Genomic DNA, 16135 nt, shown 5'->3' with positions numbered 1-16135 from the left:
AGGCGCAGAGAAAAGGCAATGGGGGAGAGGCGCAGAGGAAAGGCAATGGGGGAGAGAGGCGCAGAGGAAAGGCAATGGGGGAGAGAGGCGCAGAGGAAAGGCAATGGGGGAGAGAGGCGCAGAGGAAAGGCAATGGGGGAGAGAGGCGCAGAGAAAAGGCAATGGGGGAGAGAGGCGCAGAGGAAAGACAATGGGGGAGAGAGGCGCAGAGGAAAGACAATGGGGGAGAGAGGCGCAGAGGAAAGACAATGGGGGAGAGAGGCGCAGAGGAAAGACAATGGGGGAGAGAGGCGCAGAGGAAAGACAATGGGGGAGAGAGGCGCAGAGGAAGGAAAATGGGGGAGAGAGGCGCAGAGGAAGGAAAATGGGGGAGAGAGGCGCAGAGGAAGGAAAATGGGGGAGAGAGGCGCAGAGGAAAGACAGTGGGGGGGGGGGGAGAGGCGCAGAGGAAAGACAGTGGGGGGGGGGGAGAGGCGCAGAGGAAAGACAGTGGGGGAGAGAGGCGCAGAGGAAAATTAAAAGGGGGAAAAGCAGCATGGAGGGCGCAGTGTGAGCATAAGGGGGCACAGTATTGTGTGTGTGTGTGGTGGCGGCACAGGGGGCTTATTGCAATGTAGTGTGTGTGAGGTAGGTGGCGGCTAATTAATGGGCGCTATTTTGCTTGTAGGGTGAATGTGAGGCAATTTAATAGTGGGGACTATTAATTTAAGATGGGGTGGTTTGGGGGCTATTGATTATGTGGGTGAGTTTGGGGAGAATGAGGTCTATTTATTAAATGTGACTATGAATTTAATGGCAGTGATGGTTGCGGGAAATAGGTATTGCTGTTTGCAGGAAGGGAATAGGTTTATTTGTTAAATGTGAATACTATTATTTTAATGTTTGGGCTGGAGGAAGGCCTAATTATTAATCGTGGGTGCTATTGATTTAACGCCGGGGCTGGTTGTAATTTTCTAAATGTAGCCTTTTATTTTCCAAATAGGTACTTCAACATTCCAGGATCCAGACAAGCCGCAACTAAAGAAACCAGCAGCCACAGGTGGTGAAAGTGAGAAGAACAGGTAGGAGAGAGCAGCACAGTGTGTGAAATGTTGTGATTCTAGTAGGGACAATGGCAATTTTTTGTGAGTGTTGTTCCCAATGTAAGGTGCAGGCCAAGACTGAACTCTTTGTGTACACACTGCATTCTTTGTATACTACACTGTGGTGCTAGATGTCCTGAAAGTCAGGAGTGCTTGGACATATGTGACGCTCCGGCGAATTGAGAGCCTAGTGATTTTGATATTAGCCACGCCCCAATGGCGCATTTACCATGCCCCAAATGCCTGACCATACCCACGAAAAATTTACAGCAGTGCAAATTTTTTTTGCATGCTCCACTATAAGGGGGGCCCCATGAATTTGTTGTATCGGGACCCTGAATTCCTCTTGGCAGCCCTGTTGACTACTGCAACCTCATGCGATCTGGCATTCCCAATACCCATATCTCCACACTTCAATCCATCCTAAATGCTGCTGCAAGGCTGATCTTACACTCACTGTTCCACATCTGCTTTACCACTTTGCAAATCCCTACGCTAGCTCCCTGTGTCCTCCAGAATTCAATTCAAATTACTCACTCTTATCTACAAAGCCCTCAACAACACCACTCCTTCATACATCTCAAATCTCATATTAAAATACTCTCTCTCCCGCGCTCTTAGATCTACCTCTGGCCTGTTCCTTGTCTCGTTTCTGTTAACCATCTCTCACTCACGCCTACAAGACTTCTCCCGTGCTGCTCCCCACTTATGCAATTCCATACCATGCCTAATCGGGCTTTCCAACAGCCTTCAAATCTTTAGATATTCTATAAAAACAATTTTTTTTTTTTTTTTTAAAGCTCACCTTTTCCACAATGACACTATTCACACTACTGCACCCTCACAGCAGTTCCAATCTCCACTCTAAGTCACACTCGCTCCACTTGTTTCAGCTGGGTCCTCTTTCACTTAAAATGTAAGCTCTCTATAGAGCAGGGTCCTCTTTACCCGTTTTTTTCATGTCTGCATTTATTTTGTCTGCCTTGTATGTTTTATGTATGTCCTGTTTTTCCTACTGTACGGTGCTGCAGAACACTATGGTGCTTTAGAAATCTACGATAAGTGAAGGGGAGCAAAAGCAACATGGAGCGGCATAGTGTCAGGCATCGGGAAGAAAACATTACATTTTATTTTTATTTATTTTTTTTATTTTTGGTTTTCCTTAATAAACCTTACAAAGTTGCATAAGATATTTTTTCTTTTTCTCGCAGCACACACAATCTTAGACTTTGATTATTTGGCCCAATTGGGGTTTTGAGTTTGAAATGCCTAATATAAACCAACACATTTTGTTACTGATTATAGAAACTGGTGGATGTTGCTTCTGACATACATGCAATCATGTGAAAGAAAAGTAGAGCAATGTTCAAATCTGTGTTTTTACGTTTCAGAACATAATTATGACTATCTAGTCATCACCATGTAATATGTTTGCTAAATCTAATTTCTTGTGCCAATACAATGGTTTTTACTTTGTCAACAAAAAATAGACTACCTGAAAAAGAATGTGTGGAAACGTAAGAACCCATCATGAATCAGTAGCTTGGAGAACCACATTTAGCAGAAATTCATATAAAATTAATCCCCTTATGTTGTTGATCAGTGGCTTACATGATTTATTAGGAAATTTGTCCCACTTCTCCTCAAAACACTGCTTTATTTCATTAATGCTTGAAGGCATTTGTTTATGGACATGTCTCTTTAGGTCCGGCCACTATATCTTAATGGGGCAGGTCTGGACCTTTTCTTGGGCATTCACTTGTAGACTTGCTGGTGTGCCTAGGGCCATTGTCTTGTTGCATGATTCAGTTTCAGTCAAGCTTCAGTTGTCGGACAGAGGGCCTTACAATTTCATCTAGATTACTCTCGCATAAAGGCGAAGAGGGAATGTTAAGGCAATACATTCCCCCTCAGGTTTAAACCATAGTTGACTTGTCTCCCGGGATGTATGGGAGACTCCCGGATTTCTGGGAGTCCTCCCGCACTCCCAGGAGAGCAGGCAAACCTCCCGATTCCCAAAAAACTTGATAGTAAGGTGGCCAGGCTTATGACGTGAATGACACATCATCGTGGCCCCACCTACTGCTTTAATAGGTCCAAAAATGTAAGTTAAGGAGGTGGGGCCAAATGATGTGACCTGCCTGGCCCCACCCCCTACACGCCCACCTCCCCCCTGATCTCCCAGAGCACTAATTGCCAATGTTGGCAAGTATGCTTTAAACCATGCCACCCATAGCTGCTCAGATATGACCGCCTTAATTGGCTGCTTCAATGTTAGCTGATAATGCTTCTGACTTTCAGTATCCCTACATACCATTAGACATAGAAAATACTTTGGTGGAGATTTATGTATTTGCGGTTAGATGCAGTGTAGTTTTGTAGATTTGCCTAAGAGGGGAATTATTTAGTTTCATGGATTTCTAGAACGACATGGTTGAAACCTGTATGGATTAAACACACATTCCAAGATCTTAGGATGATCATGTTTAAATATCTGTTAGGAACTTGGTAGAAAATTTTGGTGCAGTCTAAACAAGTTCTTCCTATGCGCACTAGGAAAATATGCATTTAGATGACACTTTTTTTTTTTTCATTTAGAGTAGTGTGTATACATGGTAATGTTACATGCAATGTTTAGTCACTCATTTGTATAGGTTTGTTTAGACAAGTTGGTTCAATTGCAGGAACTGCAAGAGCATGTTTCTTTAATGTATTAATTGACATTTATGAATTCTGGTACCAGGACAAATTGTCTGAATCACAAAACTCAAAAACTATAGTTAAATTATTTTTTTTTGCCCCCTTTATAAATGTAACTGCAGAAGGAGAGTTGCTAAAACAATATATAAAGAAGAAAAATCTCTAGCTCAACTTTAAGGGTGTGATCAGCTTGGTGTTTTTTACTTATTAAATGCCATTTAAATACCACCCACATCCCCATCCTAAACTACTACATACATGATGGTGGGAAATGCAGCAATCTCATGGCTGTATCTGCTGTTTTGAGTATGGTATTTGTGACAGGATGGACCGCCTATGCCACCCTGTCTGTTGCTGCTGTGAACCGGCTGGTTTCCTTTTGTTATCCAAAAAGCGTCCTCTTGCCGTAGTAGGAGGGACTTACACGAGCTGCCACCACTGGACTCCTTACCAGCATCCAGTCCGGGTTTCTTCTGGGTAAATGACGCTGCTAGCGAATCTCGTTGCTGGTGTACCGGGGCTGGTACTCCTGACCTCTCATGATAGATCAGAGTTGCTGTGGATGGATCCCCCCTGGCCTATCACACTGACCAGGGCTACTGGGTAGTAGGCAGAGTGGTGGTACTGGAAAAGCTTGGGTCCAAACCGCAGACAGCCGGCGAACGGATTAGATTTAGGGTCTAATCTGTAGATCACGGGAATACAGCAATATTGAAGATGTTTCCAAGCAGGTCTTTGAAGCAAAATGTTTATTTGCTCACACTGGTTAAACATTCCAGTGATCAGGTCAGTTGCTATCAGAAGGACACTTTTCACATACAAGCAAGTGCCTTTTATACATTTCAGACACTGCTATTTTTAGCATCAGGATATACTCTTATTTACACAAACATGAATTTACATGCATTGCAAAGCTAACAAAATTTGCTCTTCTCTATGAAATTCCCTCTGGACAAGAGGCCACACAGTAACGACCTCCTGCTGGGCCTTTGGACAGAGCAGGCATGACATTTCATCACAAAACTTTATTAGCACTTTCTGCTATCCGACTCCCTTGCACATATGCCTAATTGGATGTTTCCACTAGCAACCTTACAAATCCTAAACATTGACACTTCCATACTAAATACATCCCAATACACACAAGACCTCCATCCACAAAGGCCTGTTGTATCAGATATATGCATCAGAAATAAGGCATATCCTTTAGTAAAGTGAAAACAGGAAAAAACAATTTCTACCCTGGTCTCAGAAATAACGATTTCCTATCTCAGAATAAATGCAATACTAAAAATAAGTTCCTATGCAACTATATAAATATGTGACCTGCACTAATTCCCTTTAAGAAATTGATACCATAAGTTTATTTATGAGTGATCCAGTCACAGTATTTTATATTAAAAAAAAATCCATTCGGCTGAATGAAGAGGCTATTAGGGGCACATATGAAGTATTAAGTACTTAATATACACTCCAGAAAGCAAAATGTCTAGATAATCTCTGCAGACCTTATGGTTTTGCATGTTTGCACATTCCGTTGATACCCCCAAGCTCAGTCACCATAGAGGACTATGGGAAGAAGTGCCCTTTTACTGACACAGCCATATATGAGTTTTTTTTTTATCCTTATATGATGCCTTCGTGTTCCACAGAGCTGTTCAACTGGAGAATTTTATCAGAAGAACCCATTATCCCAATGTAGGAGAAAAATGTTTACATTTAGAAGATTTCTTTTTTTGTCCAATGTCTCTACAGTGATTCTGTCGTGGAATAGTACATTTTTATTACAGGTCTATTCAATATTTTTCATGTTTCGTTTGTTTTCTGTCTTTAATATATGGCATTATTGACATGATTAATTGACTTGGATGATGAACAGTAGTGTTGTGGTTGTTATTTACTCTATTGTAACCTGCTCATTTTCGTCTCAAGTTATAGAACTATTTGTACATTGGAATACTGAAGTCTGGGTGAAACAAACTGTTCATATATCTTTGGAAACCAATGATTTACCAGCGTTGCAGTCATCAAAATCCCTGCAGAGTGATGTGATTAAAGAAATGAAATGTGCAATGCTACCAGGAATGAAAATGGGAACTATCGTTACTGTCTTTTAGCTGAACAATGGCTGATTAGGATCAAATATAAAAGGGATTGATAGATGTTCTCTGCCTCAACTGTGCAATTACAAACACAGCATTTGGAACTATTTGCTCCTTAATCGGAGTCTGTCTTCTGAAAGAAGCTTATTTATATCCTTATTTTATAGAGGTTTCATTGCTTCAGCACCTTCTAATGAAGCATGAAAACACAACACTTTTCTATAATTGCAAGGCAGTCATTCAGTGATTCCAGATAAATAGAAACATTGAACTACACATTTTAAAGAATACAATTTTTTGCATAGCATCCTCCCCTCTCCCTGCATTAACTGTTATTTATATTGACAGAGAAACAAATGAACAATCCTGAGATTCTGACTGATAAAACACCTTTTTTTTTATTATTTTATTCTTTTTCCTCTGGGGCAAAGTAAAAAGCTGCACTCATTCAGAGCCATGGAAATTTGGCTACAGGAGTATGTTTTTAGACTTAAGATTTTTACAGTGCTGCATTATAGATATAAGATTAGGTACCAGTTGCATTAGAAGACAAATAATGTAACAAACTTAACTGATCAAATCGCTGCTTTTATATGGTTTCACGCTTTTTATGTTTAAAATATTTCTATGCATGTAAGGTTTGCAGTGTTTTATCTGACCATCTAAAAGACTGGCTAAAATATTTTTCAAGAGGATTGTGTAGTTGAGAGAGAGCGGCAGACACAGCTCTGTGTTGTTGGGCGCCTTCTAAAGTATAATTTGATTCCTTTGGTGATTCCTTTGGTGATTGACTGATGGATAGTTTCATGTGAACGTTGTGTAAAGGTAGGACTTTGATTTCCGTTTTGTAAATATTTTGGGTTACAAAAGGAGAACAGCAGAAAAGATATATAGGTAAATGAAGGAGAAAATATATATGGTATAGGTGGACTCCATTAGAATATTGGGAAAGTAAAAGATGAAGCGTGTACCCAAGATTTAATCAAAGAGAATCAAGGTTAGTGCATGAACGAGGATGAGAAAAGATAATTGTAACAATTACATTTAATAGACCAATAAGGCATTGTACGCTACTACAACTTGGAATTCTGTCCAAGGGAAGCATGCTACATGTGTGACAATATTCTTCTCCTGCTTTTCTCGCTGAATGAAATAATTGAGGTGAACAATATTTTTAATACTAATTCATTCAGCCAAGGTCAGGAGCAGAACATGTTAACAATGTAAAATTATGCAGATTGGCACACTATGGTACTGTTGTATAGTGCACACTTGCACCCCCCCAATCCTTCTCACCACCTTTCACCCACTTTTTCTCACTCCTCCTTCCCTCTTTCTTTCACCCCTTCTTCCTCCTTTCTCACTTTCTCCTATTCTTGCCTACTTCTTGGACCTTCCAGAGAGGAAGGTTCATGTGACCGGTGCGTGGTGAAGAGATTCAATGCTGCAAATAGTCTAATTGTAATGCAGGGGACGTGGGGACAATGGTGCGTATGAAAGTAGGCAGAATCTGGGAGGGTCTGCTACTCTTCTGGGGGTTTGAGAAAAGTCCCCGAAATTTGGGAGTCTCCCTGACATTCCAGGAGACTAAGCAAGTATGCTCTCCCTCTTTCCTCTTCCATCTCCCCTCTTCTTCCCTTTTTTTTTTTTTCTTCTTCTTTTTATTTTTCTTTATTAAATCTCAGCTTTCTACCACACTGGTAATAGAGTAAACTACTAATTCTTCTCCATGGTGTTTCTGCCCACTGCTTCTCCAGGCTGTCTTCAGGAAGATTAGCAGACTCTCTGGGCATCCAGGAGTTGACTCTCTATTTCAGAAGTCTCCCAGGCATTCCTGGAGAGTAGGCAAATATACAGTGATATAATCTAATCTCTGTGCAAAGAGAGCGAATTCAGCTATCAACATAGTGTCCTTTAAAGTCTGACTGACTGTAATTTTTTGTTTTGTTTTTTCCCCCGGTAAGACTGTCTGTAAGAGCTTTTGGTAGGTGGATCAGTAACTGTTTACTAACAGGGGAAGTATTTTTAGTAGGGAAGCAATCTCTTTCATATAGTTTACAGAAAACAAGAAGTGGGCCTTGTACACATGATTTTATCCATTCAGCAATGTGAACGAGAGAAGCAATGTTGGTTAGTTAAAACCTATATCCTGTGTGTACCAATTAGCTAGCTCACTGTTCTAGAATGTAGAAATTCCTGGTCTTAAATAATCGCATGTATGACAGCTGCACATCCCTTTTGTTATTGGAGCAGTCATTTGCATACTTTTTTCCATCGCCAACCAAGTATGTCTTGTAGGACAAATGGATATTTTTTAAATATATCATAGTTTCTCAAATCTATTTCCCATGGGCTGCAAACAGTGTATTTTTTTCCACGTATTCTCACCTGGAGATGAATCTTATTTAGGGAATTTATAATATAGATATTTATACAATTATTTAGACTGTGCAGCAGTGCGTTTTGGTGTTTGCTAATTAACTAAACTAATTAACAAAAGTCGGGTAAGTACTTAAACCCAGGAAAGCCAGTAATTTAACTTTAAAAAAAATAAATACAGATTCTTGTGGACCTTGAGATTGACGCTAGTTCTGTGCCCCTTCTATTGCATGTATTTTAAAGTTTGGGTCCCCCTACCTGCATGTTTGCTCAGTGATAAATGTTTCAGTATATTAATAGTATAATTTATGCTTTATCTTATGCTCAATGTATGGGCATAGCTTGGAAATTATTTACTTTTGCTTTTAGTAGTACTGATATTCAGTGAGTAGCAAAATATTCACACAGAATTCACACAAATGAGTTATGGGGTAAAGTAGCTAAGAGGAAACATGCATAGAATGAGGATACATATAATTTTGGCTCAAAATTCCATGCAATTTTTTTTTAATATAGACTAGTGGAAATGTTGGGAAAAATCATGTTTAAAATTTTAAATGTTTGTCACAATGTGTTGCCTTTCTATTTTTCTTTCCTAGATAACAACACTTATCAACTACAAAGAAAAACCAAAGAAATCTGAGAAGACATTGCAGGCAATTCAACGTGTGGGTCAAGCTGTGAACCAGGCTGTGGGGAGGTTTGTCACAGTAGGAGAAACCATAGGGAATGAGAACAGAGAACTCAAGGAAGAAATGAGTTTTGCCTGCAGTGAGGCAAGAAGAGCTGGTAAGAAGGCATTAAACATATGTATCAATTATTTAAAGAATAACTCAAATTTGTTTTTGATGGGGGCGGATCATACTTGGACTTACCCTTGGTTCAAGTTTTGTTGTTGATCCCAATGGCATAAGCAGTCTTTTGACAGAAATCCCATTCCAGCAAGTTTTATACATCGGCACAAATAACGTTTTTTGAATATGGTTTTAAAAAATATGATTAGAGGAATTCATGCATGAAATTGTAAATAGACTAAGCTCCCAAGGCTAAGATGGAAATGGCTACACTATTTTGCCATCACATTACTACCATTAGGTTCTCTAGTAAGGGTCAGTTGCAGTGCTCATGTGAGAGAGTTGGGACTGTACAAAACATAGTTACAATGTTGTTAAGGTTACATAAATGAAAGTCCTAATCAAGTTAGAGATGAAAATTATATAAAACTTCCAGGCTCTAAAATTTGTCTTTTCAGGAGGAAGAAAACTATTTGTCACATAGTTGTAGCTTTGTATACCATTTGAAAAAAAATAATACATTTTAAATTGTTTCTTAAAAATATCTACTGTATCGTTACCATGATGTCCATACAAATCTAAGCAAATATTATGTTCTTTGTGCCTAATATAATACGAAGATCTAGCACAATTGGTAGAAATTTAAAAAGTTAAACATGTCTCCCTTTGTCAACTGTACACCCTGTTATAGGCTGTGATTTGAAGAGATTAATAAGACTACTAATAAAATAGTGGATCCTTTCGGATTATCTCCAAATGGCATGAGAGATAGTTATACTGTTTGTAGAGTAAATAAACAAGTTATAATGTTTGAACATTAAATACATGCAAGGTATCTTGTGAAAGACTGGATACTTTCTGTTTTTGGAGGAACAGTGGAATCCTTTGTTTTACTGTGTAACTTCTAATTTTTTTAAAAAAATGATTCTCCCTCTCCTTTTTTTGTGAGTAAGCAGGAGACTTTGACTGTATCAGGAGTTTGAGGGTCAATCTGTTAGACCAGGAGAATTTTGGATAGCTGACTGCACTGATGTATGACATTTCAATTAGTCATTTAGGATTAAAGGTGAAGGCCAGGTTTAAAGTTTATTGTCCTATCTCTGTGTATATTATGGTGACATATTATAAATGACTGAAAACGATGAAGTGTGCATATTGTTTAATATAACGTAACTTACCCCATATTGTATATTAAAAGGTACCAAACAAAGGAGATGTATGAATTCAAACTATGCCACTGGTTTCACAATATATATTGGGTAGCTACACTCTGCCCAATCTCTAGGCGACTCCTCCTAAAGATATGGAGCCCATACCGGCTATGAAACAAATAACAGCAGGAGTGATATATGTCTATTATTAGGAGAACATTGCTTAATAAATTGCATGTCAGGCCTGGCAACCTGTGGCTCTCAAGGTGTTGTGAAATTACAAGTTCTAGCATGATTTGCCAGCTACGGGCTGGCTATCTACTTGCAAAGCATAATGGGGCTTGTAGTTTCACAACACTTGGAGAGCCACAGGTTGGTCAGGCCTGCTGTAGACAGATACAGAGAGGTGTAAGACAATTGGCACACACATCATGTATAGTCACCAAGATGTCTTCAATAGACCTCTTACTAGCATTCACACTGGATTGAAACATTATATGTGCTTCATCTGTCTACTTTTTTCCATAATACATAGACTATGAAATAGGTATGTGTTCCTACCAAATACTTATATACACCAGTTACGTGTAAATCGATAAAACAGCAAAGTGACTTACGAACGCATTTGTTAATAGTATTATATTTGTATTTTTATCATTAGCCATATGTTGCATCAATCTTTATTTTACAAACCTGTAATCTGTAAGTACATGCCATAAATAAAATCAAGGGTCCTCTATGAACCAAATTTAAAATAATTTTCTGTTGTTGATAACCTGATCACATGATCAAATAGACATGTGAGCATTGAGACAAATAGCCACATTTGTATACCTTTGTTTCAATGTCTCAATCTAATACGGTTATATGATGATTGACACATCAGTAATATAATTAAACTATTTTCAATTTACTCTATTTTTTAAATGTAGTACATGTCACCAGTGGGTCATAAAACCAAAGATTGTTATTTTCATTTATCAAATCTATGTTAATTAGTAAAACTGAATGTAATATCTAAAATGTAATAATATAATGTAAATCCACAAAATACTATATTATAATCATGCAACATGACAAACAAGTGTGATGGTGAGGATTCCAGAATACACTGAATTGTGTGCCAATTTGATAAGTGTGCAGGTTCAGCTTTATCCGAGCTGACCAGTAGTAGGACAGGAGGTTGGGAAATCCCAATCTTCCTCAATCTGGGTATAATCTTTTTTTTTTTTTTTTGTAAATCTTTTTTTATTCGTTTTTTCCTTAAATTTTTGAACAGACAATAGTTCAAATGACAAATACATTAAATCAAACATGACATATCTGTTACACATTCTGATGTTTTCAGATACAATTAAGATATTCATAACAATTTGGTATTAGAGATCAACGTCAAATATAAACTTTGAAAATTTGCGTTACTTAGAATTCACGAAAACCTTGTAGATATTCTTGTATACATATACTCATGAATGTAACTGTTTGATATGAACTATTATCAACAGATGAACACAACTGAATTGGGGGAAGGAGACAAGGAGGGGGATGGGGGGTAGTTGTCTCTTAGTAAAATGCAAGTGAAAGGGTATTGGTCAGACCTTTATCTAACTAACCAATATCTGTGTCCTTAGGGGTATTAGAAGGGTCGAGCTACCGCCCAAGGGTTTATTCAATCGGCAATCCCAGAATCAAAGTAAATTTAGATTTGAGTCCAGATTTTTAGGTTTTTGGAATCCAATCAGATTGAAGCTGCCACATTTTATCAACTAAATTCTTTTTTTTTTTTTTTTAACTTAATTGGTAAATACCAGGTAGTGTATTCAAACTATTTAAAGATATTCTGCTGGATCAAGGGGTACAGCGATTCGATATATATGCCCCATTTTTTCTGGATCCTCAGCCCACCGTTTTCTATATCTGGGAGAGTGGCTTTCCTGTCCAAATATATAATATCTAAAATCTCCATTTTGAGCATTTCCAGAGCCGGAGACACTGGTGACGTCCAATATTGTAAAATCAACTTTTTTTCTACCGTAACAATTACGATCAGAGCTGCTAGAACATGAGGATGGTAAGAGATCCATCCAGTTGCTAAAATCAGCCAGCAGAAGAGGTTCTGCGGCTAATGTAACCTGTGTCTTAAAAGTGTAATTAATATAGTTCACCGTTGGGTATAATCTTTAATGTAGAAATTCTGGAGGTTTTGTTCTTCCAGATAAATTAGTGAAAATGCATTTTAAAGGGATAGAAGGCTTTTCCTGTCTATTAGAATAAGCAAGACTTTAAAGTAATATAAAACATTTGGCAAAAGTAATTTTAACTGTATGTTTGCGGCCTAGTTAGGAAATTTGGGGACAGCTTGGACAGTAGCAAGAACACATTCCCAAACCTCTGCCCAAAATATTTTAACTAATGGGCAATCCCATAGCATGTGCCAGAATCCACTATCTGAGGCAGTACATTTTGGGCAAGCGGAAGTACTCTGTCGGCCCAGTAGGCTCTATGCAAAATAAATAAATGTGTCTGCTGATAGCGGAGGCAAGAGGTGGCATCACGGAGGGTTTTAAGAATGAGTCCAGTCCTCATCTAACAAATCTACTTCCAAAATAGACCTCAGGTTATTTAAATCTCTCTTTATTTTTGCAAAAACATGAGATCCACACAGTAGATTATAAAAAAAATAAGTTGAGGTAGATGAATCAAGACATAACGATAAAAGTATAAAGAGTTATTACCAATCACAAAACAAATTATTACAGACATTTTGTTTTGGTGTTTTAACAATGAATTAACCTTTAAAAAAGAAATGAAAAAATGTAAATTAAACTAGAAGGTTGATCCAGTCCACCTATGAACTATAAAGAACTCTACTACTGTGGAACTCCATAAAGTTGTTATTACTTTTTCTTTTTTCTTTTTTTTTTTTTAAAAAAAAAAAAAAAGAGGGAAAAGAAGATTAGAAAAAGTAAAGGAAGAAAGAAGGCAAGGTAAAGGGGTAATTCTTATGAATATATATCGGAGGAAAAGATTTTCAGGTGGCGGGCATTGTTGCTTGATGGTAGGAGTACCAGAAGTCCCAAACCTTGTGGAAATGTAAAATTTTGTTGTGAAGAAGACTGGTAATATATTCCATAGTGGCCATATACCACACACGAGAAACTACACTTTGAAGGCTTGGTGGGTGAGGGGATTTCCACTCTTTCGCTATCTGTAAGCGAGTAGTGGCACAGATATGTTGGACAAGTCTGTCTCCCTGTTTATTTAGAGCTTTGACCCGAGAACATAGCAGCATGGCCATTGGGTCGGGCAACACCTCGATATCTAAAATTTTTGTTATTAGATCAGCAACCAGCGACCATAGATTACAGATACTAGGACATGTCCACCAAATGTGGAAGAATGAGCCCACCTCTCCACAACCTCTCAAACATAGATCTGAGGTACCAGGATAAATTGTATGCAGTCTTGCTGGCACCAGATACCATCTAGTGTATACTTTAAATGTGTTCTCTCGTATTGAGGTATTGATGGAGATTTTAGAGATTCTCATTCTGAGCCGGGACCATCCCTCCTGATCCAGATCCTTACCAGTGTCCTGAAGCCAAGCCTCCTCAAAGGATTCAGTTAGATCAGAGTTTGGATTAAGGAAAATATGATACACCAGTGATATCAGTACTTGAGAATCTGAGCTGTTCATAAATCTCCTCTCGAAAGGTGTAGGTTTACGTAGTTTAGAGGACCTGCAGAGTGATTGTATGAAGCCTCCGATTTGTATGTAAGCAAAGTGTAAGGATGAGGGAAGGCCCCTTTTCTCTCAGATATCTGGAAAGGTCTGGGGAGCAAATTCTCCCAGATTGTGGGTAAACTGAGTGATGCCCGTCTCTTGCCATGGGCATGAGAATGACTGATTGTTTCCTATCAGGAAATCTGGATGGTGCCACAGCGGGGTGAGTGGAGTGGAGAAGGGAATGAGGTGAGTTCCCACTTTTTGTGAAGCTTATCCCACAGGTTAAGTGTAAACTGTATGGAGGGGTGCGAGTACACTGAGGCTGGCCTTTGATTTCTTGGGAGCCAGAGTAGCGAGTTCAAGTTGTGATTCGGAGTATGAGCCTTCTCCAGGTCGACCCATCTCTTAATCCCCGGAGCAGACTGTCAGGAAATGATATGGCTAAGGTTAACTGCATAATAATACCACTCAAATAGCGGCAATCCGCAGCCCCCTGACTGAGAGGCTTTAGCTAAACAGGACCTTTTAAGTCTCGACTTTTTCCCTTGCCAAATAAAATTGCCACAAATAGTTTGTAAATTAGCTAGATAGGTGCCTGGGATTGGTATGGTTAATGTCTGAAAAAGGTATAGGACTCTTGGCAAAACGTTCATCTATATTGCGTTAATTCTACAGAACCAGGATACAAAAAGCGAATCCCACTTTGACAGGTCCCTTTTTATTGAATCTAGAAGGGGAGTATAGTTAGCATATATTCTAGAGTATATTCTTTTGTGATCTGGATCCCCAAATAACGCACCGCCTTAGGGCGCCATTGAAAGTCGAACAAGGATTCGAGTATAGCTTTAGTAACATTGGAGACTTGAAGCGAAAGGGCTTCCGATTTAGTGTTATTAATTTTATAGTCTGATAAGAGACTGTATTCCTTTAAGTTCCTCAAGGAGATTTGGGAGCGAAATAAGGGGATTTGAGAGTGTTATTAATACGTCATCTGCAAAGAACGAGATTTTAAAATGACTGGGACCAATTCGTATCCCTGAAATGTCCGGGTTTCGTCTGATAGCGCAGCCAAAGGTTCTATGCTTAGGGCGTACAGCAGGGGAGATAAGGGGCATCCTTGTCTGGTACCAGTGCCTAAAGGGAAGGCCTGGGACTGAAGCCCATTAGTCAAAACCGAAGAGGAGGGGCGATGGTATAGGGCCTGGATGGCCGATAGGAAGGTCCCGTTTAAGCCGAAGTGACTTAGCGTGCTAAACATGAAAGGACAAGAGAGTCTGTCAAAAGCCTTTTTGGCATCTAATGCTAGGACAACAGATGGAATCTTATTCTGATTAACATGGGCAATAAAATCTATTGTGCGTCTAGTGTTCTCTAGAGCCTGCCTAGTGGGGGCAAAGCCCACTTGTTCTGGGAAGACCAAAGTTGGCATGTAGACATTTAAATGATTCGCCAATATTTTGGCAAAAAGTTTAATGTCTGCGTTGATTAACGAGATTGGGTGATAACTAGGGCAGCATGTAGGGTCTTTATTAGGCTTTAGGGATCACCACTATATTGGAACGAGTGGATTCATCATGAAATTTACCCCCCATGAGAATGTAGTTAAACAGCTGGGTCAGGTGGGGCACCAATTCTTTGGAAAAAGTTTTGTAATATAACATCATAAAGCCATCGGGACCAGGGGCCTTAAAGTTCTTTTGCGATTTTAATGCTAATACTACTTCTTCACTGGTAATAGCTTCATTAAGGGTAGAAGCCTGAAGGGAGGTTAGCGAGTGTAATGAACAATTGTCCAAGTAGGTATTGATAGTTTGAAGAGAAGCTCTGGGGGAGGTCTCATTTTTATGGAGGTCGTGCAAGTTTTCATAGTAGCTATGGAAAATTTTATTTATGAACCTAGGGTCATAAGAAAGATCCCCCTTTTTATTTCTGATTGAGTTGATCATTTGAAAACCTCGCTTGGCTCTTAATCTCCTGGCCAGAGGCGTATCGGCCTTATTCCCCTTTTCAAAAAAAGTTTGATTAAGCCATCTTAGTTGGTGTTCTGTTCTCTCTGCAAGAATTGACTGAATTTCACCTCTAGTTTTTTGTATTTCTTGCATGACTAAATGGGTACTAGACTCCTTTTGCATTGCTTCCAGACTTTTAAGCTGGAGTGTAAGTTTATTGAGAGTCTCATTACGTTCTTTTTTCCTGCGAG

At 39.0% G+C, this 16135-nt stretch overlaps 1 protein-coding gene across 2 annotated transcripts in view; it reads left to right on the top strand.

Moving 5' to 3' along the window:
• CTNNAL1 (catenin alpha like 1) overlaps positions 1-16135 on the top strand; it is a 228638-nt gene that overhangs the window by 68113 nt on the left and 144390 nt on the right. For both annotated transcript variants that reach the window (XM_075212894.1, XM_075212893.1), the window contains exon 2: positions 8863-9052. In XM_075212894.1, the coding sequence (XP_075068995.1) occupies positions 8863-9052 (190 nt within the window). The remainder of the gene's footprint in view (positions 1-8862; positions 9053-16135) is intronic.

The sequence above is a fragment of the Mixophyes fleayi genome, chromosome 5 (assembly GCF_038048845.1).
Source record: "Mixophyes fleayi isolate aMixFle1 chromosome 5, aMixFle1.hap1, whole genome shotgun sequence".
Classification (NCBI taxonomy): domain Eukaryota; kingdom Metazoa; phylum Chordata; class Amphibia; order Anura; family Limnodynastidae; genus Mixophyes; species Mixophyes fleayi.
Note: the sequence above shows the minus strand (reverse complement) of the source record. Positions and strands in the feature narration are given on the sequence as shown.